Source organism: Diaporthe citri (genome assembly GCF_014595645.1).
Source record: "Diaporthe citri strain NFHF-8-4 chromosome Unknown scaffold_2, whole genome shotgun sequence".
Taxonomy (NCBI): Eukaryota; Fungi; Ascomycota; class Sordariomycetes; order Diaporthales; family Diaporthaceae; genus Diaporthe; species Diaporthe citri.
The window spans coordinates 5831995-5858005 of NW_025064847.1; the positions used below are offsets into that span (position 1 = coordinate 5831995).

Genomic DNA, 26011 nt, shown 5'->3' on the forward strand with positions numbered 1-26011 from the left:
AGTAAATTCCGGATACGTTTAATGAGTTAAGGAATAGAGATATAGGTATTAAAGTAATATAGTTATAAAGAGAAGAAGAAGGGCTTTTAAATAGTATATAAATTGTATAGGTAGGTTGAGTATTGGTGGAGAAACGGTTGAGTGTTTAGGTAGAGGAGGTGTGGTTTTTATGTGTGGGCTCTTGGTTAGGAGATGAGGTTGATTTGTAATGTTAAATGGGGCGATTTAATTAGTTAAGGGCTTATTAATTAGCTTAATTAAGTAATTAATTAAAAGGTATGTTTTTAAGTGTGGAGCTTATCTTATTTAAAAGGTTTAAGAAGTAGTAGTAATTAGGGGTGTTATATAATGTATGTTTTTTATATTGGGTTAACGTTATTATTTTGGGTTAGCTTTAAAGCTTATAACCTTTGAAATAATAGCGTTAAATGCTTAGTTTATTAGGTTAGCTAACGTTTATTTTATAGGAGGGAAGGCCCTTATTTATAGTTATTATCCTTTATACAGTGGCAAATATATGGGGAAAAGGATATCCCGTATTAATAATAGCCTAGATATAGAATATTCCAACAGTCACCCCTTGCCCCAGCTCTACTCTCTATACGTCGACACTCTTGCTTTAACTAAGAGCCATCATGGCTTCTCCCTCTCCGGACTACATCATCATAGGAGGTGGAACATCCCGGCCTACTTGTCGCCAATCGATTGTCCGAAGACCCTTCCATTCAGGTCCTAGTTCCCGAGGCCGGCGATGACCTCACCGCTGACCCACGAGTCAACGTCCCAGCCTTCTGGACGTCACTTATAGGTTCCGACGCCACCTGGCAATTCCAGACCGTGCCACAGCCAGGGCTGGGCGGCCGGTCCATACGAGCGCCCCAGGGCAAGGCCCTCGGCGGCTCGTCAGCTGTCAACGGACAGGCATTCATTGCCCCGGCCCAGGCCGAGATCGACGGCTGGGCCAAGTTGGGCAATCCGGGGTGGGACTGGGCAGGCCTGGCGCCGTGGTACAAGAAGGAGTACAATCTTGTGCTCCCGGCGGATCAGGCCACGCGCGAGCATCTTGGTATTGATTGGATCAATGAGGAGTATCGCGGTACATCGGGTCCCATCCAGGTGTCCTTCCCTGGTGTCATACAGAATCCACTGTGTAAGGCGTGGATCGATGCATTCCGTGGATTGAACAAAGCCACAAACGGAGGTATGCAAGTGTGAACAACATGGTCCACTTTTGACCGTCTTCAGAGACCTATATGCCATATACATCGGCTGCTTGTGTTGCAAATGGCAAATGCGCATATCTGGAAATATGAGACATAAAATGGCCAAAACACATGACGGCAACCTGGCCACCGTCGATCCAGAGACCAAGACGCGGAGCTATGCCGGCTCAGCGCACGGTGTGCCTGCTCGCCAGCGTCCGAATGTGAAAATCATCACTGGGGCCAAGACCCAGAAGGTCTTGTTCACGGAGACAGGTGCTGGCACGGTGAAGGCCACGGGCGTCCAGGCCCTCATTGACGGCAAGGTCGAGACTTTCACTCCTAAGAAGGAGGTCATTCTTGCGGCCGGTGCTTTCAACACTCCCAAGGTGCGTGTTTCATGAATTTGCTCACCTGGTCTGGGGCATTTACGGCCGTCTCGATGCTGCTTCAAGTTTCTATGAGACCTCGGATGTACCAGAAACTTTTCAGCCTCACTGACAAGGTACTGCAGCTTCTTGAGCTCTCGGGCATCGGCGGCAAGGGGTTACTGGAGAAACACGCCATCCCAGTCGTCATTGACCTTCCAGGGGTGGGAGAGAACCTCCAAGACCATCTGATGACAGGCATGAGCTACGAGGTTGTTGGCGAGGTCATCACCGGCGATCCACTGATGCGTCAGGAACCCGAAGCCCTCGCCCAAGCGCAGAAGCTCTACACAGAGCACAAATCCGGGCCCTTCACCATCGGCGGCATGCAGTCCCACGCGTACATGCCCACACCCGACGCAGCAGGGCTCCTGGACAGCCTCCCACCCCCGCAGCGGCCCCAGGACGCAGAGCAGCAAGACGTCATCCGCTCGATCCTCTCGAGCCCGGAGGGCAGCTCGGCGGGCTGGTTCATGTTCCTGGCGCAGACGAACCTGCACGAGGGCGGCAAGAGCTTCGTGGGCACGCAGCTGCTCCCCGGCAACTTCGCGAGCCTGGGCTGCGCGCAGTCGCACCCCTTCTCGCGCGGGACGACGCACATCTCGTCCGCGGACCCGGACGCCCCGCCGGCCATCGACCCGCGGTACCTCTCGCACCCGGCCGACCTCGAGATCCTCGCACGGCACGTTCGCGCGCTCGAGACGGAGCTGCGGCCGTCGGCGGCGCTGGCGCCGTTCTTCAAGGCTGGTGGACGGCGGAACCACCCTGATGCGTTCCTGGTTGGGGACCTGGAGGGGGCGAAGAAGTATGTCCTTGGTACGGCTACCACCGCGCATCACTCGTGTGGTTCGGCGGCTATGCTGCCTCGGGAGAAGGGGGGTGTCGTGAGTCCTGAGCTGGTTGTCTATGGGACGGAGAACCTCCGTGTTGTTGATGCCAGTATATTCCCTCTGATCCCCCGTGGCAATATCCTGTCTTCGGTGTACGCTGTGGCCGAGAAGGCGGCGGACATCATCAGGGCTGCCTGAGATCAAGAATGGATGAACGGCTACTGTGTAGTCCGCGAATAGAGGGCCAAGGAGACCTTGAGCTTGGTCTGACGAACCTGCTGGTTAGTGCAGTGCGCCTCAGTCAAATATCGAATGTCCCCGTACCTTGATAAGGTTTTCCTGAGGAGACAACAATGGTGGACGTCTAGCCAATGACACACTTTCAGGAAAAAGTAAGGATGTATTAGGCTTTCTTTCCAGCCCCGTTTCCTCCAAAGAGAGATTACACAGATCATAATGAAATTATAGCAGCGATTTGCTTGTACGGGCCTCCAGATTCAAGATCAACCAGATATGCGTCCAAGAAAATGGTACATTCTCGCCGGGCCTTGCCATAGTATGTATACCACAGATCGTGATCGTTACTGAAAAGTTCCGACATATTCCCAGCCACTAACCACAGGTGAGAGACCTAGAGTTTCTTAGCATATGTACTCGGATGCCCATGCTTCTTCGCAAAGCCCTTGATCTGGCCGTGCATCACCAGGTGCACGATGAACCACACAGGCGCCATGAACCAGGCCATGAGCGTGTCGACCAGCCAGTTGTTCCGCAGCGCCCCTCCCATGACTCCCCAGCGCAACAGCTCGCCCAGTATGCCGACGGTGATGAAGTGCTTTCCAGCCTCCAGACCCGCGATCGCCCTCTCGGCGACCTGGTCCGGCGTCAGTTTCGGGTCGTCCTTCTCGAGCTCCAGCGTGATGTCAGGCTTCGACCTCTGCTCCCTCTCGAACCCGGGGCTCAGGATCGTGCCCGGAAACACCACGTGGATCTTGACAGGCTGGTCTGGGTACAGCATTGCCTCCTGGGTCAGGGTGTCGGCCAGTCCCCTCAACGCCCACTTTGTTGGGTTGTAAGGCGAGTAGCCCACAAGAGCGTACAGCGCCAGCACTGAAGCCGTGAAGATGAGGTGCCTGGGCTCGTTGGGGTACTTGTGGTTGGGGGACCACCACTCCCTGAGGATGGCGTGGGCCATGTCGCTCGCGCCCCAGAAGTTGACGCCCATCTCGCGGCGCATTTCGGTCATGGCGCCCTCCTCGTGGAAGAGCATGGGTGTTGACATGCCCGCGACGCACCACACGATGTCCGGGGACTGGCCATTGTTCCAGGCCGTAGCCTGGGAGACGATGCCAACAGCATAGCCTGGCTCAGACACATCCGCAGAGATAGCATGGAAGCGTTGGGATTGAGATTTGGCGGCGGTCTGGTGTAGGGAAATTAGTGTGTCAGTCAGTTTCTTGTGAGTACACACCCAAGGAGCACGATCATCACTGACCTTGATCTCAGCCAGGGCAGCATCCAGCTTCTGCTGGCTGCGTGCAATAATTATGACGTTTGCCCCTTTGGCTGCTAGTTGGCGTGCCACGCTCAGGCCCATACCTTCAGAGCCTCCCGTGATGAGGACAGTCTGGCACCCTCGTCAGCCGTGTACAACGTGAGATGGATGGGAGAATCATTGCCATACTTTGCCCTCAACAGGCAGCTGGTTCTTTCCGAAGAGTCCCATGTTGACAATGAGGAGCGCAATTACCACACCAGCAGCTGCGATGCTGATGTGTGAGGTTTCCAGAGAAGTTATGTAGTTCATATCTCAGCCGCGAGGCAGCAGGATTCCGAGATGAGAGCCTGAGCTGAGCTGAGCCGGGCCAATGAAGTAGACCTTCAAGAGCCGTTGGTCACGGAAGCTGTTGATTTTTGAGCTGGAAAAAACAGAGTTGATCCGGCTGCTTTCAAGACTCTTCCAGTGATATGATCAATCATTCGACCAGATTCGGAAGCTCGACTTATGACAAGTCACTGGCTGAGGCACCGTTGACTTCTCGTAAGCCTCACGTAGTTGTAGGAGTAAGCCAGGAACCCTGAAGATCCCTGTCAGCTGTGCCTGGCTGAAGCTGTCTTATCGCGCCGATAAGCGCTAATCGCTACCAGCACTCCCCCAAAAAAATTCTGGGGATGCGCTCAAGCCGTTCCCATTCAATTTAGCGCTTCCAGATCCTCAGTGCCTCCAAAATTTCTCAGTCTCGTCAGGCACAGCTATCCTGACGCTGACCTGCACTTCTTCATTCACGATACCAATATGGCTAAGAAGAGGAAGGTCTCACGCGCCTCAGGGCCGTCTGGACCTAAAGATGTCGACCCCGCCGAGGCACGCCTTGCCATCCGCACATATGAAGACATCGCCGATGACCAGGAGCAGTACTTCCTCGACAAAGACAAGATCATGCTCGAGGATGAACCAAGATCCAAGCGCTTGAGGACAGACGATCGATTAGACGAGTTCCTGGAGCCATCCGACGAGGAGGTCCTGGACGACGGCCAGAGCGAATCCGAATCCGACGTGGAAGCCGAATACAAAGAACTGCAAAAGGCCGTCAAGAAGCAGACTAAAAAGAACAAGAAGAAGGGCGATGATGAGGAGCAGTCGGGCGACGAGGAGGGCGACGATGGCTGGTGGGGCGATTCCAAGAAGGAGTACTACGATGCTGATGCCATCGAGACCGAGGCGGACGCCCTCGCAGAGGAGAAAGAAGCGAAGCGACTGCAAAAGAAGAAATTGGCGGAAATGGACGAGGCTGACTTCATCTTCGACGAGAACGAATGGGCGGCGCCAGCCGAAGAGACCGAAGAGGGCGCTGACGTAGTCACGGAGGAGCTGAAAGACATCGAGGTCACGGACGACATGGACACGAACGAGAGGTACCGAATCCTGCAAGCGAGGTATCCCGAGTTCGTGCCACTCGTCGAAGAGTTCGAGAAACTTCAACCACAGCTCGCCCAATTACAACGGGAGGCCGAGGGAAAGCCTGCCCAGTCGCTGGAGGTGGTAAAGCACTGGATACTAGGCTGCTACGTAGCCTCTCTCGCCAGCTATTTTGCTATTCTGACGTCCCCGGCGCGAGATGCAGGTGCACCAACAGTTTCGCTCAGTCCAGCGGAGCTCCGAGACCACGAAGTCATGGAAACACTGGTGAGCTGCCGGGAGGCATGGCAGAAGATCCGAGACCTCAAGGCGGCCAAGTCCGCAAGCGAAGAGCCAGATATAATTTCGGCCGAGGAGGATATCTCGATGGGTGAAGACGACATCAGACCTATCAAGAAATCCAAGCTGGCCCTGAAGGCCGAAGCCGACCGCAAAAAGAAGAAGAAGAAGGCAGAGAAGGAGAGACTTGCCAAGGCCAAGGAGGTCGAGGAGTCTCTTGCCGATCTTTCTACCCTCCTCACCAAGCCCAAGAAGGCGAAGAAGGTCAAGACTGTCACACAAACACAAGAAGACGACCACTCCGACTTTGGCGAAGAGGAGGCCCTGGACGCACGAACTGCTGCTGACAAGGCTGCCAAGAAGAAGAGTCTGCGCTTCTACACCTCGCAGATCGTGCAAAAGGCCAGCCGCCGCGCTGACGCAGGTCGCGATGCTGGTGGTGACGCAGATCTCCCCTACCGCGAGCGTCTCAAGGACCGCACAGCCCGACTCAATGCGGAGGCCGAGAGGAGAGGCAAGAAGGACTCCAAGAACGGCACAGAGCTGGGCGGTGATGACAGCAGTGGAGACGAAGCCGTGGCCAAACAGGTGCGAGGCGAAGAGGACGACTACTACGACATGATAGCGCACCGGACCAAGTCCAAGAAGGACGATAAGGCTGCGCGCAAGGAGGCACTCGCAGCGGCCAGCGTTAGGGATCGGGTGGTGGAAGTGGAGACGGTCGGGCCCGACGGAAAGAGAAAGATCAACTATCAGATAGAGAAGAACAAGGGCCTGGCACCCAAGAGGAAGAAGGAGGTGCGCAACTCGAGAGTCAAGAAGAGGAAGAAGTACGAGGACAGGCAGAAGAAGCTCAAGAGCATGAAGGCCACGTACCAAGGAGGAGAGGGCAAGGGCGGATACCAGGGAGAGACGACGGGTATCAAGACGGGCCTGATCAAGAGTGTCAAGCTGTAGTGGATGGCAAACTTGGCATTACTGAATTATTGAACACTACAAATAAATGTATGGTTTCAACTTCGACCATGGTAGAAAATTCAGTGAACTTGAGATGGGACTCGAGCTGTCCAAGGCTGAGCTGAGCGGTGCCGAATCGGCAGATTGTTCTCCAGCGACCCTGGCCAAAATGACAGCAACTGGGCTCTACGCCGAATCTTACAAGCATCTCTGCCCTTTACAACCAACTCAACCGACGCGCGAGAAGACGACCTTCAAGGCCATTTGACGATCAATTGAACGAAGATCGATCCACAAAGCCATGATAACTCCATAACCCACCAAGTAAACCACGGTCTCTACCTATCGCAGCTCAGCTGCCCCTTGATCCGCCCATCGAATCGACTCTCCCACCGACCGGCCGCCCACCCACCACAAACCCACCGCGACAATGGCGTCGTCCAACCTCCCCGACCCGGACCTCTCGGCCCTGACGTCCTCGTCGCAGATCTTCTCCGCCGCCGGCGGCAGCCCCTCCTACACGCTGCCGCAGATCCGCAGCCTGCACAAGCACATCCACGTCGCCATCGACGACAAGCAGGCGCGCCTGCGCACCCAGGTCGGCGGCAGCTACCGCGAGCTCCTGGGCACCGCCGACGCCATCGTGCGCATGCGCGCCGACGTCGACGAGGCGCAGGGCGTGCTGGGCCGCATGGGCGCGCGCTGCGGGCGGGCCGTCGTCGGCGGAAAGGTCGCCGGCCTGGGGCGCTTTGCCGCCGAGCGGGACGGGGTCTGCGAGGATAGGTTTGGCAGGCGGAGCTCTGGCGATGCTGCGAGGGTTAAGATACTCGCTGAGTGCGTCTTGGTTCTTGGGGGCTTGCTGCAGGGGCGGGCTGGGCAGCAGGATGGGGATAGGCTTGTCACTGCGACGAAGGTCCTTGTTCTGGGGGGCTTACTGGTGAAGAGCTTTGAGGAAAATAAGCCTTGTGTTGAGATCAAGGCTGCGCTGGGGGCGTCTACAAAGAGCCTGGACAAGTTGAGGAAGCGGCTTTTGCGGAGCATTGATAGAGTCCTGGAGACGGTCGGTGAGAATACCAGCAGGGACCTTCTGCTCAAGGCCCTCTGCGCACACAGCCTGGCAACTGGAACCGGTACTCGGGATGTCATCCGTCACTTCTTGGATGTCCGTGGCAGTGCGATGGCGTCGGTCTTCGACGTCGAAGAGCACCGGAGTTCCATGGATGTTGTGAAGGGACTCGAGCTCTACACCAAGACAATTCTCGACGTGCAGTACCTTGTTCCCAACAAGCTCACCGAGGCCCTGTCATCCCTGAAGAAGGAGCCCCTCCTGTCCGACGCCTCTCTGCGCGGGCTCGAAAGCCTGAGGCTAGATATCTACGAACGGTGGTGCGGCGACGAGATCTCCGACTACAAGCCATCGATCCGGCACGACGACCTCGACGGCAAGCAAGCCGTAGACATGCTGACCAAGTGGACCGCCAAGGGCAGCGAAGTGCTACTCCAAGGCCTGGAGAAGACGCTGGAGCGCACGACCGAGTTCAAGGCCATCACGGAGCTGCGGACCGAGGTGCTGCAGCTGTGGATCCGCGACGGCGGCAAGGCGCGGGGGTCGGACCCGTCCGTGATGCTCGGCCGGCTGCGGCATACCATCAACGCGCACGTGGCCGGCGTGCTGGACGGCAAGGTGCACAAGCTGCGCCTCGTCGGGTCCGAGGTCGCGGCGACGCTGGACGTCTGGCGCGCGGGCGTCACGGACGCGCAGCCCAGCCTGTGGGACACGGGCTCGCTCGACATGGACCTGCACCACGGCGCGGGCCCCTTTGCCCTCGACGTCGTCAACCGGCTGTACGGGCGCAACGACGCCGTCGCCAGGGCCGTCACGGGGTACAAGTCGTGGGCGCAGGTCATCGACGACGTCGAGGGGGTGGTCGAGCAGCTCAAGAGGCAGAGGTGGGACAACGATGTTGACGAGGTCGAGGATGAGGAGACCATCGACGAGAGACAGCAGGCCCTCAGCAGGGACGACCCGGCTAAGTTGCAGGAGAGGCTGCACAGCGCGCTGGAGAAGTCATTCCAGGAGCTGGACGAGCACTTATCTAAGCTGTGGGACGCGAACAAGGAGGGCGAGAACAGTGGCAAGATCGCCATGTACCTCCTCCGGATACTCAGGGACATACGAGCGAGGCTGCCAAAGCTCGAGTCCGTCAAGGGCTTCGGCTTGGGCATGGTCCCGTCTCTCCAGGAGGTCACGGCTGCCACCGTCGCGGCGGCGCCGGTGGAGAGCTTCGCGAGCGGCGCCCTGACGAGGAGGAAAGTCGTTGGGCGGAGCTTGTGGGAGGGCGAACCGGAGCTGCCGACCTCGCCGTCGCCCGGCGTCTTCAGGTTGTTGCGCGATCTGACCGTGGCGATGGGCGATGCTGGCACAGACCTGTGGAGCCCTAGCGCTGTCGCGGTTCTGCGGAGGCATGTGAGCAAGGAACTCTCTGGGCGGTGGGCGGCGACTTTGGAGGCGCACCTTGCGGAAGGCGAGGTTAAGCCTGAGGATGAAAAGCCTGCGGTCGAGGCCGGTGGTGACAAGGCTGAGAATGGGACCAAAGAGGACACGGCTGAGAACACGGAGGATAAATCTGGGGATGGGACGCCTACGGAGTCTGCTGAGGGAAGCAGAGTTGACAAGCAAGGTGGCGAAGAGGCGGCTCAAGAGTCGGTGACGGATGAGAAGCCAGAGGCAGTTGAGGACGCCGAAACGAGCAAGGCAGAGGCAGTGGATGAGTCAAATACAGACAAGGAGGCAGAGGCGACTGCAGAAGCAGCGGTTGCCGAGAAGCTACGGCGGGACTTGTTGGTGCAGTGGCTCTTTGATGCCGCCGTATTGAGGCTCTCCATAAGCACGGCGCAGACCCCGGATGGGCTCAAGGAGCTAGAGGAGTCCGTCTGGAAGAAGACGGACCTCGAGGGCACATCTTCACAGCAGCGCCTGAACAAGTCATCGCAGGAGTACTGGAAGAGGACCAGCTTGCTGTTTGGTCTGCTGAGCTGATTGTATATACCCAGATGCGTTTTTAATTCAAAGCCTATCTTTTCGGCCCCTCTAATTACCATTTGCTCGGTGACACAGCACAAAATCAACCACATTACAACTTATGCCTCTTCTCGCCTGAGGCGATCTTCCTGAACTCTTCCTGGATGAGAGCAAGGACTGTTAGCAACCAGTGACTTTGCCTGGATAGAGAGTTCAAGTTGAGGGCGGGCCAACTTACCTGTGGTATCCCAGCCACAAACCTGTCCAGGCCATCAAACACCTCCCTCGCGTTCTGCACGTCCATGACGTCCCTCTCGGGCCGCCGGATGAGCTTCTTGATCCCGAGCAAGCTGTCCCCGTTGAGGTGTGGCCCGAGGCGCTCCTCGACCTCGTTCAGGACCAGCTCGCGGAACTTTGCGTCCTCGTTCGGCGCCGTCTGGAACACGGCGTTGACGAAGCCGGCGCGCTCGAGCTGCTCGGCGGTGATGCGCTTGCTCATGATGAGGGCCTCGTTGGACCTGGCCGGGCCGAGCCTCTGCACGAGGGCGCGCGAGGCGCCGCCCTCGGCGACGAGGCCGAGGGAGCTGAAGGGGGTCAGCAGGAAGGTGTGGGGCGCGCAGTAGATGAAGTCGGCGTGGGCGACGATGGCGGCCGAGAGCCCCACGACGGGCCCGTTGAGCCCCACGACGAGGACCTTTGGGTGCGTGTAGAAGGCCTGCGTGATGTTGAGGTTGAAGGCGAGGAAGGAGCGCATCCAGTACTGGCGGACGTCGGTCTCTGTCTCGGGCGCCTGCCTGGATATCGAGACGTCGGCGCCGCTGGGGGGGCCCGGGCGGGCAGATGATGTCAGATTGGTATGTCTTGTTTTTTTTTTTCTGGGGGAATGAGAAAAGACCTTCCGGTCAGGTGGGCTGGGAGAATGAGATGAGAGGACGAGAGGGCGAGGGCGAGCCGGGCCGGCGAAAGGGGGCGGGCCTGGTGGCCTCCCGGATGGCGGAATGAAGGAGAGAGGAGCTGGTGAGACAAGCATACGCAGAGAAGAAGCGCCCCTTGGCGAGCAAGACGGTGATGTACACCTCATCGTGGGTCGCGATCTCACGTAGCGCCTTTGCTATCTCGTAGTACTGCTGCTGGTTTAGGGCGTTGAGCTTCCTCTCATTGCTTATCGTGATGGTGGCAATGCGGCCCTTGTACTCGACGGATATGACGGAGTCTGCCATGTCGATGGCGGTGATGGGTACGGGCACAGGCACAGGCACAGGCACAGATACTGGTCTTTTGGTGTTGGTACTGGTACTGGTACAAAATAGACAACGGTGTTAGTCAGGAAGAGAGAGCAAGCAACAAGCCAATGCGAGGCGATAGCTGTGTTACCTACACTAGAGTAAGCGGATCGTGGGATCAAAAAGGTTGAGACACAGGTATGAATCAGGGATGTGCGAGGATCTTTTTTGGATGTAAAACAGTCTGACAGGCAGGACGAATATGGACGACTGGATGGAGCTCATGTGGTTGAAGCCATCGTCCCCGCGGCTAGCTGTGGACTGCCTCGGCATCTCTGAGACACCCCCTGCGAACCCCCACGGGAAGGAACCACCTCCACAAGCTCCAACAACTCCACCTTTCCTCCATCTTCCCTCCTTCCCCGAGCGCACAAGGCATCCCTGGTCGCCGCGGCCTGGCAGGCATCTCGCCAGCTCGCCCGCCCGTTTGGTGCTCACTGTCACGACCAACTACACTACGCAGCACGGGTCTAATCGGATTTATTCCTTCCCCAAGGGTCCACGGGGTCTCACCTTCCCAACCTCGTCAGCGACCAAATCAACGACGTTTCGAGACAGGTCGGGAAATGATCGGCCACAAACAACGACAGCCTCGCTCTGGAATGCGCCTCGCAAGCTCTTTCTGCCGGCCATGGGTGACGTGCCCTTCGTCCTCTGTCCTCTGCCCGCTTGTCCACTATCGCTTGCATGTGCGCCGGCAACAGCAGCACCATCCAGGCGATACCATCGTCTCGGTCGACGTATGCCATTGGGGAACATGACCGTGGCCGGGTGCTTCGCCAGTGCGACTCCTCGGTGCCCGCGCCCAAGGAGATGCGCCTGTCATGCTTCACCGTCAAAGATCTGTACTCGATGATGACAGCCCGTTGGCGAGATGGCACACTGGGGGGTTATTCAACTTTGCTCCCTCCCTCCTCCCCGTCCACGATGCTAGACGGCCCACATGCTCCGATGGGAGGGCGAGGAAGGTCTGCTGTCATCGTGCGAGCGAGTATATCATACAGTACACGCAGACACGGCACTCGACGGCCGCGATGGCGCTGATCCCTGGGGATACAGGGCGGCGCTGACCTCACCGGGGAGAGCAGCCATGTGTCCAATGGCTGGGAAATTGGGGCCCTGGAATGGAATGGATTGGACATCCGGATCGTCGACGTCTCTTTTCTGTCTGCGCAGCCGCGGGTGCTCCCGTACAGCGTACCGGCGTACAGCGCACCTGAGAACTGGTCTGGGCTACCAGTTGTGACTGTGACCAGCCAGGCGTCATGATGTCGACACTTGGCGGAGGGACGTAATGACTTGCCTGTCCCGTCCGCACCAAACCGTCCCGGGCAGTGTGTGTCTGGTGTTGCTTCTGCTGCTGCTGCCGCTGCCGCTGCCGCCGCTGCTGTTGTGTTGGTCTGTCTGCCGTTGAACCTACGATCGTGGGTATCGGTGGGTACCCCCCTGATGTGTTGTGTCCTCTTTTCAACGTCTTGACGCCATTCCTCCGATCGTCGTCGCCACCTGCGTGTCTTTCCCAGACCACGCTCCCTTCCTCGCCAACGAGACAGAGGCAGAGACCTGTGCTCCGTCTATATATCAAGTCGTCACTTGTCTGCTTGTGTACCAGCACGCGGCACTCAACCTACCCTTCTTCCTCCATGCTCCAACGAAGACACCATGAAGCTGAACTCGGAAAAAGTTGAATTGCAGCCCAGGCCCAGGCCCACGCTCTCTCTGGTCTCCACGAGCCCAAGGGTGTCTGAGCTTGAGGACGCCGCGTCAACACGAGAGGGCGATGCCGACGAGTTCAGCCTGGTCCAGCTTCACCACCGCCTCGAGCTCGAGTGTCTTCCCCCTGTTGACCAGGGGAAGCATGCCTACCTATTCCTCCTGGCGTGCTTCATCCTCGAGGCATTGATATGGGGCAAGTACACTTCCATTCCCATTTTTCTTCCCCCACCCCTTCTCCCCCTTTTCTCGGATGACATCAGACAAGATGTCTCTGTCAGGATCCCTTCGTACTCGAAGAGCTTCCGCAAGAGAGCTTAGCTGACGCAGTCTTGTCTCTCGTTGACCCACAGGCTATCCGTTTTGTTTTGGCATTTTCTCGGGCTACTATGCCAGGACAGCCCCTTTCGCGGGCTCAACAGCCATAGCCAACATAGGTATGTGGCATGGGTCCGTCTACACAGCTCTATCGGAGACTGACAGCTAGACTAAAGGGACGTGTTGTTCCGGTCTGATGTACCTCTGTGGGCTGCCAGCACTCGTCCTCAACCGCATGTTCCCGCTGTGGGCGAGGTATTCTCCCCTGATCGGACTGTTCATCGTGTGCGCGGCTCTTTTCGTGAGCGCCTACGCCAGGAACGTCACGGAGCTCATCATCACCCAGGGGGTCTTCTACGGTATCGGCGGAGCCATCGCATATATGCCCTGCATCATGTATATCGACGAGTGGTTCGTCAAGAGGAAGGGCCTTGCTTACGGCATCATGTGGTCCGGGACGGGGCTAGCCGGCGTGGTGCTGCCGCTGATCCTCGAGAAGCTGCTTGAGATTTACGGCTACAAGACGACCATGATTATCTGGGCGGTGGTGCTGTTCGCCATCACGGCCCCGCTGGCATGGTATATCAAGCCGCGGGTTCCGCCGCTGCCGGTGCGGCGACTCAAGGCCTTCAACTTCCGCTTCTGCCTCTCGCGCCGCTTCATCATGTACCAGCTGTCCAACACGATCGAGGCGGTCGGCTTCTACATCCCAGGTATCTACATCCCTATCTACTCGGCCAGCGTACTCGGCGCCGCCCACTTCGCTACCGCCCTGTGCATCCTCCTCTTCAACATCTCCTCTGTCGTTGGTTGCATTGGCGTTGGATGGCTTATCGACCGCTTCCACGTCACCACCTGCGTCTTGGTCACCACCGTCGGCGCCACACTCGGCACTTTCCTCCTTTGGGGGTGCGCCTTCAACATGCCCATGGTCTATGTCTTCTGCGTCAGCTACGGCCTATCAGCGGGTTCTTTCTCCACCACCTGGACCGGAGTCATGCGCGAGGTGGCCGGCAAGGATATGTCGAGCAGCAGCACCCCAGATGTCGTGGCTGGAGCCGGCAGCGGCAACGGTGGTAGTGCTGACGGTCTCGGGCCCGCCGAGTCGCCCCTGTCCGAGTACACCGGCTCCTACGCCGAGCACGTCGACCCAATCATGGTGTTCGTGATGCTCGCCGCGGGCCGCGGCTTCGGCAACGTCATCTCGGGCCCGCTTAGCCAAGCCATGTACTACTCGATGCCGTGGAAGGGCGAGGCGGCCCTGGCGTACGGCAGCGGCTACGGCAGCCTCATCGTCTTCACCGGCGTCACGGCGCTAGCGTCCGGAATCTGCTTCCTCGGGCGTCGAGTCGGGTGGTGCTGAAGGTGACGATGATGATGATGCTCACCCGCCTACCCCCCTCCCCCGGGGGGGGATGTTTTTGATTGTCTCAGTGTAATTTACATACATACGACTACGGGATGGTTCCAAGAAGGTGGAAATTGACAGGAGGCTGGAGTGTTGTGGTTGTGTGATTCTTGTTGTTTCAAACTTCTACCTCCTGACACGCTATTAGGTGTGAGAGGAGAGACTCGACACCTGATCAAGGAGAGAGGAATGAGGATTGCAGCGAGGGTTGGTGGTGATCGATACCCAGAGAAACGATTCCCTCGCTGTAGTGGTGGCTCGGAACGCATGCGGCTTGCATCGGTCGCTCATAGACCATTCTTTCTCCCAGTTTCTTGTTTGTTTTGGCTTTGACTTTTGAAGAGGTGTAGGAGCTTGAGACATAGACACAAGCAGATAAGAAGAGCAATCCGACTGGCACGACAAACAGTCTTCCCCCACCTCCGCTGTTTGTTTGTCCCGGTGCGAGCCGGCCATTTGTGAGAAATGCTAGGCAGATTGTCTTTGGAACACGTATTTGTAACGGTTTGGATCGAGGAACTCTATTCGGCTCGGAGATCTGAGACTCCCATCTTGATCCCAGCCAAGGGATTTGCAGAGATGTGTCTATCTAGCCCTATACTGTAACCACTTCTGGACTGGACCTGTAGGACATACGTCGGGCAGTATGAATAGCCCGTGGGACTGAACAACAACTATCCTCGACCCTTGACCGGAAATAGGTAGTCTTTCCCCCCGCGCCGGCAGGATCGCAGCAGCCGCTCCAACGGGTCTTCGTGAAACCATGTCCCCAACCGGTCTTGGATAGCATAGTAGCGGCAAGTTGCGCCTGATAACTCAACAACACTACCTAGGGTTCAACAATCCAGGGGGACGGACGCAGCTCCAGCGTGGCGGAGGGCGCCGCTGTCCAGGTGGGACAGGGATTTGTCGGCGGGATGGAGTCGAGATATGCCAGGTTTTGTAGATCACTAGACCGCGGATCGTGGTCCCGGGATGCTCAAGTGACAGCTTCCCCATTCTTTTTTCCGTCTTTTCCTCTTTCGAAGCTTTTCTTCCCATGTCCGAACACGATGCTGATGATGCCGATGACGATGATTGTCCTTGACTTCCCTTTTGATGACCAAGCAATGAGAACGCCGTGACTCCGATCGTTTCTTGTTTTTCCAACCCCCTTTCCCTCTTGTCTCTTTCCCTGTTTCCAAAGCCAAAACGCCGCAAGCAGACCAAAACTGAATCAAAACAAAAGGTTGTCTTCCGTCCTTGAACCGGATGAGCCGAGGGCGGGAAGCAGGATAGCCAGCAGGCGCATCCTAAGCAGACCACTCGGACTGATTCCTCTCGAGGATCGGCCTCTGGTCCCACCTGTCCCCATCGATGCTCCTCTGGTCGTCATCATCACCATCGTCCTCAATGGCACTCCCGTCCACATCGTCCTCCTCGTCACCGTCCCTGGCCTTGTCGTACAGGAAGAACTGCACGAACACGCCCATGTCCAGCAGCAGCGTGCCCACGCTGCCGGCGAGCCAGGACAGGTTGACGAGTATGTACCGCCCGTAGACCCTGCCCGCCTCGCCCGGCTCGCACCCGGTGTCCTCACCATAGCACTTTGGGTCGAAGGCGAAGATGGACAGCGCGTAGGTCAGGTTGCCCAGGCAGGCGAACAGGAAGAAGAGCATGCTCAGGCCCTCGGTCGACTTGCGCCGCCAGTTGAGCAGCAGCTGCGGCAGGCGCGACCCCAGGTACAGCACCGCGCACAGGTACCCGAAGATCTGGCCCCACAGGTCGAAGTGGATCGCGTCGTCGCCGCCCGCAGGCTCTTCGCCGCCGTCGTGCTTCTGCTTGTCAGACCCGTAGCCGCGGCTCAGCGCCCACCCCGCCACGCCGGCGCCGATCACCATTATGACCGCGACCGTGTTCCAGGCCACCGCCTGCAGGGTCGAGGCGGGCGGGGGAGGCGTCGCGGAGGGCTCGTTGATGGGCACGATGGGGTTCACGTGGATCAGGCGTTCGGACCAGTCCGAGCCGCGGCGCTCGCGCTGGTCCAGCAGGCTCGTGCGCTCGTCGGGCTCGCGGCCGTTGTTGTGGTTGCCATTGCCACTGCCATTGCCATTGCCACCACCATTCGCGCGGCCGTTGTTCTTCTTCTTGGGCGCGGGCGGGACAACCTCGTCCTTCCAGGTGAAGCCCCGGTAGTAGAAGCACTGCCCGAGGAGGACTATGTCGGCGATGGTGTAGTATATGGCCAGGATGACCATGGTGGGCAGGACGCCCTGCAGGACGGCGCCGAGGATGTTGAAGACATCGCCGGCGAGCCAGACGATGACGAACTGGAGGGACAGGCCGTCGGCTGCGCTGCGGCGGAAGTTCTCGATGATCTGGGGACTGAAGACAACGACCCAGCATGCAATGGAGATAGATCTGCAGAGAGGGGTCGCAATCAGCCATGAGTGTGTCTTTTGGGTTTTGAAGAAGCAAGGCGAGGTAGCAAGGGGGGTTGTGTTTACCCGGCAATTCCTGAGATTGCTTCCACGTCAAGGTTGAGTGGTTGCGTTGGTGGCGCCATTGAGTGCGGAATGCGATTTGCCCAGCCCAATGCGGAAAGAAAAGCAGCTAGGAAATATACTCGGAGATAGGTACACACACAGATCAGGCCAGGGACGAAGCAGCAACCCTCCCAGAACTAGTAGAGAAGCGTGATCAGGATTAAGAAAAAAGAAAAGAAAAGGCGGCTCAGATAAGGAGGAGCAAGAGCGGGTGAGAAAGAGGGAGAGAAAGACGAGAGCGCAAAAAAAGGCTTGCAGCAGGATTTTCCATGTGAGTGACGCACAGCGTGCGGAAGCTCCGAGCGCGGCGCAGGCATTGGAATTGGGAGATTGGGGAGGGAAGGACCCACGCCACTGCAACCTCTTTGCCCCCTTGGGTCCAGGCTACACCAAGCCCGGCCCAGAATCCGGGGTAATGCGGGGTAGGGCGGGCCCTTCAGCTGCAGGTCCCAGTCCCGAACATGGGAGTTGGGACCAGGCACGGGAGGAGATCAAGTTTAGATCCGATGCCCTGCTGTTGAGATGTGCGGGTCATGTACACTAGATATGCAGATACTGTACTGTAGCCTACTTACTGTATCTGGTGTCTGTATACCTATCCTTGTCAACAAGCAAGACATACATCAATGTATGCAATCGAGGCCTGAAGGAGGAAGAGACCAGACGCCATTCTTCTCATCTGAGTGGGGCGGGGGGGGGGGGGTACGCAGCTCCACTAACCGTTGCAGTTGCAGATGTGGGACGCTCAGCAGAAGAGACAATGCTTCTACCTTCTGAGGAACAAGTGTGGGTCTGGTTCGTTCGCGGTTCGATTGGAAGTGTCATGGCTCCGTCATATTTGTCCCGTGGGCCACCTCATCTGGAGACTGCCCTGCGTCCACTCCTACCACGCAGACACCGTGTGGGCACTGCCGGGGATGGATCATGGGCTGATGTTGAAATTGTCTGCAGCCAGCACTCTTCCAATTTACGAGTGAGGACTCCAGATGGCAGCACACTGTTGAGCCCTAATTTCATCGAATGCTTGGGTCCAGGTCTATCGCAATACTTCCTTGCAACGGCCCCTTCTAGTGAGCCATCTTGAAGCGGCTCGGCATCCAAACGCCGGCAGCTGTACTCTTGATTTCTATGGACTTGGATTATCTGGACCCAAATGGTCGCATCTCAGCCATGCGGTGAGTTCCTCGAAGCCAAATAATGTCACCTGAAATATGTTTAGCCTGAGGTTGATGTCTGCCTCTGCTGTCGTGCTACAGCCTGTTGCAACACAGCCCATCTAAGCCCTCCCGACGCCTGGCCACATACGCATGGCATCCGATGTGGTATAGTATTCGATGACACAGATGTGTGTCATATCATTGGGAGGATTGGCTGGTACTACATCAGTACGGCCCAAATATCCTGAGGTTTACCAACTTGAAGAGTAAGCTGCAAGGATAATATGTAAGAGGGTAGAACCCAAACAACAAATTAAGAATAAGGATGCCAAGTAGCGATGTGGATGGTGTGGGCCATTACCAGTCCTGCAGCAAATGTGGTACCGTACATTGATGAGATTCCTCATGTCGGTGATAGATCCGGATCTGACCGGTGCCGACTCGGCAGTCTGCCCCAGAACCTCGGAGATTCTCAAAAAAAATCGCATTAATCAGCTTCGGTGATCGCCCCTCCAGGACCCCACCATCCCGAGATCCCGTCCATGACGATGGGCCCGACGGCGGTGTCCAACTTTCCCTACCTGTTACCCCTTCGGCGCGAGGTGATTATTCTGGCTCGCAGGTAGTCCCAAGCCTCATTTTCCACAGACGAGCGAACGGCCGATCCCACAACAACCCTGCCTCCCCAAACCCCCTCAAAGCAAACAGACGCGACTCGAGAGAGCGAGGAGAGAGAATCATGGGAGCGCCCATCCCCGATCTTCCGATCCTGGAGGCTGAAGACTCGATGCTGTCCAGGAAATTCGGGCGCGAGCTGTCAAACTACTTCGCCGGCAGCCCCCTGAACCGCGTCGGCTTCTTGCGGTCCGACCACGCCTTCCTGCGCTCGGCCTTCTCCCACCCCTCGGGCCCGCTTCCTCCTGCTAAACGAGCTCGCGCCCCTCGTCGACGAGACCCGGCGCCGCCTCGCCTATGTCGGATACCCGGAGGTGACGCCCTTCACGGGCACCGATCCCTTCGAGAAGAGCGAGGAGCAGATGATCAAGGACTTCAACTCGGACGAGTTCAAGCCGCTCATCCTGCTGCTCGGCCTCGACGAGGCGCACAAGCTCCCGGCATCGGAGGGGGACCCCGGGTTTGAGTACAAGGAGTACAAGGGCAGGCCGTACTTTGCCGTCGACATCACGCCCAAGGGCTCTGCCGCGGGGGGAGCCAACAAGGTCATCGATGCGGTCAAGGCAAAGGGATACTCGTTCTATCAGAACCAACGGCATATGGGGCTGGGAGCCAGTGAAGGTAAGCACGACCTCACACCACCCACAACTTGAACCCAGAGTGCGTTCGCTGACACTAATACTCCCCAGCTGCCGTATACGCCAACGCGCGGTCCCTCCTGGACTGGAACACGCGCATCCCCTTCTGCGCGTCCTGCGGCTGCAAGACCCTCTCGATAAACGCGGGCACGAAGCGCACCTGCCCGCCGACGGACCTGGCGGGCGGCAAGCTGACGGAGCGGGCCGACTGCCCCTCGCGGCACGGCGTGTCCAACATCTGCTTCCCGCGGACGGACCCGACCATCATCGTCGCCGTGGTCAGCGCCGACGGCACAAAACTGCTGCTGGGCCGCAACAAGCGATTCCCGCCGCACTGGTTCAGCACGCTGGCCGGGTTCCTGGAGCCGGGGGAGTCGATCGAGGAGGCGGTGCGCCGCGAGGTCTGGGAGGAGAGCGGCGTGCGCCTCAGCCGCGTCGTCATCCACAGCTCGCAGCCGTGGCCGTTCCCGGCCTCGCTCATGATCGGCGCCATCGCGCAGGCGGCGCCCGGCGACGGCGAGAAGATCAACCTCGGCCACGACCCGGAGCTTGTCGATGCGCGTTGGTTCTCGACCGAGGAGGTCAGGGAGGCGCTGCAGTCCGGGGTGTCTGGGCTCGGGGAGCCGGCGCCGCCGGGGTACAAGGAGGGTGGGCTGCGGTTGCCGCCCCAGACGGCCATTGCGAATCGCCTGATTACGGCTGTGATAGATGGTTTTGTTGGTGGTGGTTCCAAGATCTGAGGAGTTTGGGTAGAAGTGAGATGGCCGTTTTGGTACATAAGAGTTTGGGCTCAAGAAATAGACGAGACATTTGAAGCAAGGAGTTGTTGGAGTGGCATGAGTATCAAACGGATGCAGTGAATACAGTGAATACCATCACTGCTGCGTGAGAGTGAGCATTGCATGTTGGTGTGCTGTCGGTCGATGCGAGGTGAATCAAATTCCATTGGGGCGATGATTCTGTCTCATGAAAGCTGCATTACGAATGATCACTGCAGTGGGACAACGGATGTCTTCACACTACGGTTCAGTTCAATTCGTAGCAGGAAATTGTACATCAGCCCACGGCCATGTGGGCTTGGATCTATGTCCCTCTCTTTGCCCGCCAGACGCTGGATGCTGGGTGGGTCCCCACCGATAGCAGATAACGAAGCTGCGCCTAACCTAGTTCGGCCTGGCCCCACTATCGGCCAGCATAAAACTTCATTCAGCGCGGCGCTCACTTTTTGAAACTTTTCTCTTCTTTCCCTCTTTATCAGTAGGATTTCTGGTACACCGTCATGTGAACCAGAGATTATCTAACAACTGGAGGCTCCGCTACGGCGGCTTGCTGAGGGTCTTCCCATATTCTCTATGGATTTTCTTCCGTTCCCGGCCTCCTTGAGCAACGTTTCTTTGATCACCTTCTCCCTTCTTTTATCGCGCTGGACTTCGTTTCTAGGTCCAGTGCGGTGGGGTGGTCGCGACATGCCAACGTATGTAGGATGTGGTAGTCATGGTTTTGAGAGGGCAGTAGTTCTTGCGTAGGAAATGAGCGACCCACTCGACGCGTGTGAAAATGCCTGCAGATTCTGCCCTGCTCGTCGCGGTGTTGCGAATGTCTGCCGACCACTGCGGGAGCGTCGCGCCCGTGTCGAGGTCATTGCAGGACTTTCTGGTCTTGCGTGTGCCGTGGGAAGAATTTGCAGTCAGGGCACCCCAGGTGTGCGTGCATGAGTGCTTGCTGCATCGTGGGAGTCACCTTGGCAGACCGGAGTATTGCCTCCTTGATGTCCTACCGTCGCGTAGTGGGATAGCACCCATCGAGATGGTGTGCCTTCGGATGGCTCTTGCGGGACGACCTCCAGGGCTCCTATGGGGTAACCTACTACCAGGTGAAGGACAATCTCCTATGGGACCACCTCCTATGGGATAGCCTCCTATAGGATAGCCTCCTGTGGGATACCCTGTTGTTTTCGTCGTCGTCAGCACGTTTGTTCGAAATGAGGCTGCCGGGGATCTGCTGTTGATATCTAGGTCCCCTGCTGAGGGACAATCTACTATGGGAAACATGTCACGGGATAACCTCACTTGATCATTTCCTCTGGAGCAACCTTTTGCAGGATAACCTCATCTGGGATACCGTCATGTGGCAGAACCTGCTGGGATCTCTTCTTGGAGACCACCTGCCGAATAACTTACCATGGGACAACCCGGTGTGGGACAGACTGCCGTAGGATAATCTGCCATGGACAGTCCATCACGGGATTACCTCTTATGGGATACTAAGCTAGCCTTCAGATGTCCTGTGGGGGAATTCTTGAGGGACACAATTCTTGGGATGATCCCCTCGATGACCTTGTCGCACAAGGCCTTGTGTGATGACGACCCTCAATTGTCTGTCACTACTTCATAGATCTTGCAAATTACACTCACTCATATGCCAAATCAATGAACCGACGTGATTCTCGACGCTGGTGATTCGCATTTCCCGATGTCTTCAATCCTCAATTTCGGTATGAACCCGTCTTGAGTCACGTGATGCAGACCCACTTGGCTTGACCAATCAGCGTTAACCCCACTGCCAAATTGAAAAGTCGCTGTCGCCCCAAAAATCTTCACTAGCTCTCTCGCTCCACCAAACCAACCTCATCAACGAACCTTCGTCAACAACAAGGCGCAACAATCCTCACCATTAGAACCTTTAGAATTCTATTGGAAGACCGTCAAGATGTCCAAGATCACGGTCGCCGGAGTGCGCCAGAATGTTGTCGAGCTCCTCGACTACTCGTGAGTACCAGCCCTCCCCCTCGTGCGTGGCAACTTTCACGATCTTCTCTTGAAACCTCAACCGCTGACGACAATGAAAACATCAGGACGACTGAGAAGAAGCGTAACTTCCTTGAAACCGTCGAGCTCCAGATCGGCCTCAAGAACTATGACCCTCAGCGCGACAAGCGTTTCTCCGGCACCATCAAGCTGCCCTCCGTGCCTCGCCCCAACATGTCCATCTGCATCTTGGGTGACCAGCACGATATCGACCGTGCCAAGCACGGTGGTGTCGACGCCATGTCCGCCGACGACCTGAAGAAGCTGAACAAGAACAAGAAGCTCATCAAGAAGCTCGCCCGCAAGTACGATGCCTTCATCGCTTCCGACACCTTGATCAAGCAGATTCCTCGTCTCTTGGGTCCTGGTCTGTCTAAGGGTACGCAACATTCCACTTTTGAGCCTCCTGGGTTGGGGAAGAAACGAGAGAAGACCATAAACACTGACAAACCGAACAGCCGGCAAGTTCCCCACCCCCGTCTCCCACGCCGACAACCTCACCGACAAGATCACCGAGGTCAAGTCCACCATCAAGTTCCAGCTGAAGAAGGTGCTCTGCATGGGTGTCGCCGTTGGCAACGTCGGCATGGACCAGGAGGAGCTGATCGGCAACATCATGCTTGCCATCAACTACCTCGTCTCCCTGCTGAAGAAGGGCTGGCAGAACGTTGGAAGCCTGACCATCAAGGCTTCCATGTCTCCCCCCAAGCGTCTCTACTAAGTTTGCGTCGGATTTGTGATGGAGGTCTTTGCAACTTTCGGAAGATCGGCATCCCCGGATGCTATGGCGGTACACTCCAGCTAGACAATCACAATGAACGAGACTCGACTTGGACTCTCTGAGAGCCGATCAAAACCTCTCTCTGCTTTCCCTTCTTGGTCGCCTGTGAAGAATTTCCATGCGTGTCTCCATCCACATCAGGCAAATCGCGATTGGTGCGAACCGTCGCATCGCATCGTACTACCCCACTGATGTGGTTACCACTGTTCCCAAACACAAGTGGGCCCCCCTAATCGTAGACGAGGTTGCAGTGCCAGGCAGTTTTTCTAACGGTCTCCCCACCTTCTGACGAGTCCCGACTCACATCACTCCCGAAGACAGGCCTCCACGAGCCACTGGTTTCATCGTTGGTAATGAGAAAGGACCCGCACTTGCAGCTTCATGTCCGTGTGTGCCTTGAGTGGGCCTCGCTCATCCTTGAAGCCGTTGTCGTCGGGCCGTGATGCCTTTCCTCGCTCGGATGTCAGGTAAGGCACTCGCAACGGGAATGAGAAGCCATATGGCCGCAGATGCGACTGGAGGCGATCATAGTGAACCTGGATCCTGGCGGTCAGGCATGTCCCAGTGGCGAAAGAGATCTTGAACGCAGCAGCTGCTACCGCACCTTCCAAGAGAATATGATATAGGGAATCTATACCAGCTAGATTTCCGCCATGATGCTCGGGGACAAATTAATTTCCGGTGGCAATTCAGCTCATCGTGCCGACAGCCAGCAGGCCACTCAGGATAGCCGATTACTGACGTCTACGATCCTGAGGCTTGCCAACTCACTGCTGCTCGGCGCGTCTCAAGCAAGGCGTCTCAGCACCAGGGTCACGTCGCAACCCCACGAACTCATGGGGCATCGACCGGACGGTGTACACTCCAAGATGCCACGCTGCTTATCTACAGTATCGAGACCAAGAAGTTGGTCGCCATGGCCGGCGGCGGGCACAGTAAATCCCCACCGCAGCATCGCGTGCACCTCGGGCCCCTTTGGCCGGGCCACCAACCACGCGACACGGTCACCTCACCCAACACTGCCGTGAAGCTTGGTGGGGTTTACCGGCACGCAGGGCATCTTAGCATGAGCCATGGCGTGCAGGTTGGAGTTTCCCAAGTCCGAGAAGAGGGAGCTAGACCACGCAGCTAGCACATGCTGGAGTAGCTGGTTACAGTTCGCAGATCACTGGCATCTGTCATCATGCGTTCCCACAAACCGTTCAGCACGAGGCCTGGCAAGGGCCAGCACAAGCTCTTGATCTCCGCGGGAACGAGGCTGTCGAGGGAACCCCCGATTGTCAAACTCGACGGCGGAAAGCGATTGGCTCTTCACGTCGAGTCCCTCGCTGCGGGCGACGGCAGCTTGTGAGGGCCTGCGGGTCTGAAACGGCTGTTGGCGACGGCGGGCCACTCACCGATAGGCGTTTCCTAAGTGATGGGTGGGCGTGGGCGTGGGCGTGGGCGCCGATGATCTTCACAAGGGCCTCCATCTTCCGAAACCCGGGCTCCCACGTTCAGGGTTTGTCTCCTCAGGGCCTCTCTCTCTGGTGGGCACTCACTCACCTTGCTCGATACCCATCCCAGCACCTGGTCCACGCGGAGAGCCCGTCTCGGTGAGCCGCGAGGGCAGGCATCGAGCACCTCTCCAATTGGCCATGCGGACTCGCCAGTTCTGGACTGCTTCGGGTCCGGAAGGCCCCATCTCAGATACGGCGACAAGGGCCGCTGACGTGCAGCAGGAACCTTGAAAACCGTTGGACAACGATGGCTGGGATGGCACCCGAGGGACGAATGCGATACGACAGTCATAAAATCTCCGATGATCTCGGTCAGCCGTCATGCAGAATGCCCCGAACAATAAGATGGCGGCTCATGGGATCTGTTTCCACGCCTCCCCGTCGAGTCGAGGGCGGTCTCGACTGCCTCGACGCCAATACTATGGGCGGGTGAGTGTTGGCAGCGTCTAAGCCCTTATCCCAGGAAGTCGGAGGGGAAAATTTGGGGAGAATAAGCTTCTCGCATCGCAGATTCTAAAAGGGAGACCGTGACTGTTGGAGTCCTCCCCACGCATCGATCGATATGCTATGGAGGGTGTTCGTGCTCTGCTCTTTTTTTGGGTCTGCGCAGTGGCCCGCTGCCGAAAGTTAAGAGAGGCTAGGCCAAACCCAGTTATGACCCGAAGGCCACCACCACCACGTTCGATTCACCGCATGTTTTCATATAGGTTCGCCTCTATTGAAACGCTACGAACGGCGAAGCATTTGAGATCCGGTGTCAAGATACAGCACACCACCTACACACTGCCTCGATTCCAAGATAGCTAAGCATCGGTCTCCAAGGAAGGGAACACGCCTCCCGCTTCCGATGTGTCCACCTGCTGGAGAGAGGGAAGGAAAAGTGGAGAGCAGAGATTCGCGACTGGACGGATCGTGTCTGTAATTCCCACACTTTACGAAGGTAACATCAAAGTCCAAGCGTGCTCCGATCAGGACACGCCAATACGACTTTGCAAGAGTATTGGCAGGCCCACCTCACAACACCGCACCAGAGCCTCAGAGCCTGCGGCAGACATCGGTGGGTGCTGCTGGGTGACGCAGCAAGACTGTTAGCTGAGTGCCACATTCTTGGGGCGTTTCGCTATGTTTGTCTGGACCGCAACCATCGTTTCCCAAGATTTCAATTACGCTCCTAGCCGTGTGACATATCCACACTAAGGTCAAGCTAGGCGAGTTTGACCACCACGAACACCGGCCGTGCGCTGCTTGAAACGCTGAGGAGCTGCCAACTACCGGAGGCTAATATGCGATCCCGCTCCCCTGGCCACATCCCCAGATATTCTGGACCGCACTCCTGGTGCTGGCCCTTCCATAGCATAGCCATTAATGCGCAAAACAGAAAACAACCAAGGGCTGCCAAATGTGGTAGACCGCGAGGCTCCCGGGTGTGCTGGCTGTGCATGTGTCTTCGATCTGGTTCGGCACTGACCGAGGGGAGAATCTGGACAATCTGGACGGACACCACAAATCGGAGAAAACGTGGCCGGCGGCATCAGGACGACAACTCACCCACAGCGCGAAACAAGATAC

The 26011-nt window shown here is 57.3% G+C and overlaps 10 protein-coding genes across 10 annotated transcripts; 7 read left to right on the plus strand and 3 right to left on the minus strand.

Annotated features, from left to right (window-relative positions):
• Positions 1-635: 635 nt before the first annotated feature.
• On the plus strand, positions 636-2658 carry INS49_007140 (uncharacterized protein; the record flags this gene model as incomplete). The annotated part of the gene is made up of 4 exons (XM_043167905.1): positions 636-672; positions 716-1201; positions 1365-1591; positions 1717-2658. The coding sequence occupies 4 exons, from the start codon at positions 636-638 to the stop codon at positions 2656-2658; spliced, it is 1692 nt and encodes a 563-aa protein (XP_043029049.1).
• Positions 2659-3091: 433 nt separating this feature from the next.
• Positions 3092-4267, minus strand: INS49_007141 (uncharacterized protein; the record flags this gene model as incomplete). The annotated part of the gene is made up of 3 exons (XM_043167906.1): positions 3092-3883; positions 3956-4087; positions 4145-4267. 3 exons carry the CDS (start codon positions 4265-4267, stop codon positions 3092-3094), a joined length of 1047 nt encoding a protein of 348 aa, XP_043029050.1.
• Positions 4268-4756: 489 nt separating this feature from the next.
• Positions 4757-6616, plus strand: INS49_007142 (uncharacterized protein; the record flags this gene model as incomplete). Its single annotated transcript, XM_043167907.1, has 1 exon — positions 4757-6616. One exon carries the CDS (start codon positions 4757-4759, stop codon positions 6614-6616), a length of 1860 nt encoding a protein of 619 aa, XP_043029051.1.
• A 430-nt stretch (positions 6617-7046) lies between these two features.
• INS49_007143 (uncharacterized protein) lies at positions 7047-9656 on the plus strand (the record flags this gene model as incomplete). Its single annotated transcript, XM_043167908.1, has 1 exon — positions 7047-9656. The coding sequence occupies one exon, from the start codon at positions 7047-7049 to the stop codon at positions 9654-9656; it is 2610 nt and encodes an 869-aa protein (XP_043029052.1).
• Positions 9657-9750: 94 nt separating this feature from the next.
• On the minus strand, positions 9751-11194 carry INS49_007144 (uncharacterized protein; the record flags this gene model as incomplete). The annotated part of the gene is made up of 4 exons (XM_043167909.1): positions 9751-9798; positions 9877-10456; positions 10671-10934; positions 11019-11194. The coding sequence occupies 4 exons, from the start codon at positions 11192-11194 to the stop codon at positions 9751-9753; spliced, it is 1068 nt and encodes a 355-aa protein (XP_043029053.1).
• Positions 11195-13187: 1993 nt separating this feature from the next.
• On the plus strand, positions 13188-14315 carry INS49_007145 (uncharacterized protein; the record flags this gene model as incomplete). Its single annotated transcript, XM_043167910.1, has 1 exon — positions 13188-14315. One exon carries the CDS (start codon positions 13188-13190, stop codon positions 14313-14315), a length of 1128 nt encoding a protein of 375 aa, XP_043029054.1.
• A 1337-nt stretch (positions 14316-15652) lies between these two features.
• INS49_007146 (uncharacterized protein) lies at positions 15653-16905 on the minus strand (the record flags this gene model as incomplete). Its single annotated transcript, XM_043167911.1, has 2 exons — positions 15653-16760; positions 16847-16905. 2 exons carry the CDS (start codon positions 16903-16905, stop codon positions 15653-15655), a joined length of 1167 nt encoding a protein of 388 aa, XP_043029055.1.
• Positions 16906-18781: 1876 nt separating this feature from the next.
• INS49_007147 (uncharacterized protein) lies at positions 18782-20095 on the plus strand (the record flags this gene model as incomplete). Its single annotated transcript, XM_043167912.1, has 3 exons — positions 18782-18892; positions 18996-19338; positions 19407-20095. 3 exons carry the CDS (start codon positions 18782-18784, stop codon positions 20093-20095), a joined length of 1143 nt encoding a protein of 380 aa, XP_043029056.1.
• Positions 20096-22064: 1969 nt separating this feature from the next.
• On the plus strand, positions 22065-22883 carry INS49_007148 (uncharacterized protein; the record flags this gene model as incomplete). The annotated part of the gene is made up of 3 exons (XM_043167913.1): positions 22065-22123; positions 22210-22541; positions 22621-22883. 3 exons carry the CDS (start codon positions 22065-22067, stop codon positions 22881-22883), a joined length of 654 nt encoding a protein of 217 aa, XP_043029057.1.
• Positions 22884-24126: 1243 nt separating this feature from the next.
• INS49_007149 (uncharacterized protein) lies at positions 24127-24542 on the plus strand (the record flags this gene model as incomplete). The annotated part of the gene is made up of 2 exons (XM_043167914.1): positions 24127-24290; positions 24359-24542. The coding sequence occupies 2 exons, from the start codon at positions 24127-24129 to the stop codon at positions 24540-24542; spliced, it is 348 nt and encodes a 115-aa protein (XP_043029058.1).
• Positions 24543-26011: the final 1469 nt, after the last annotated feature.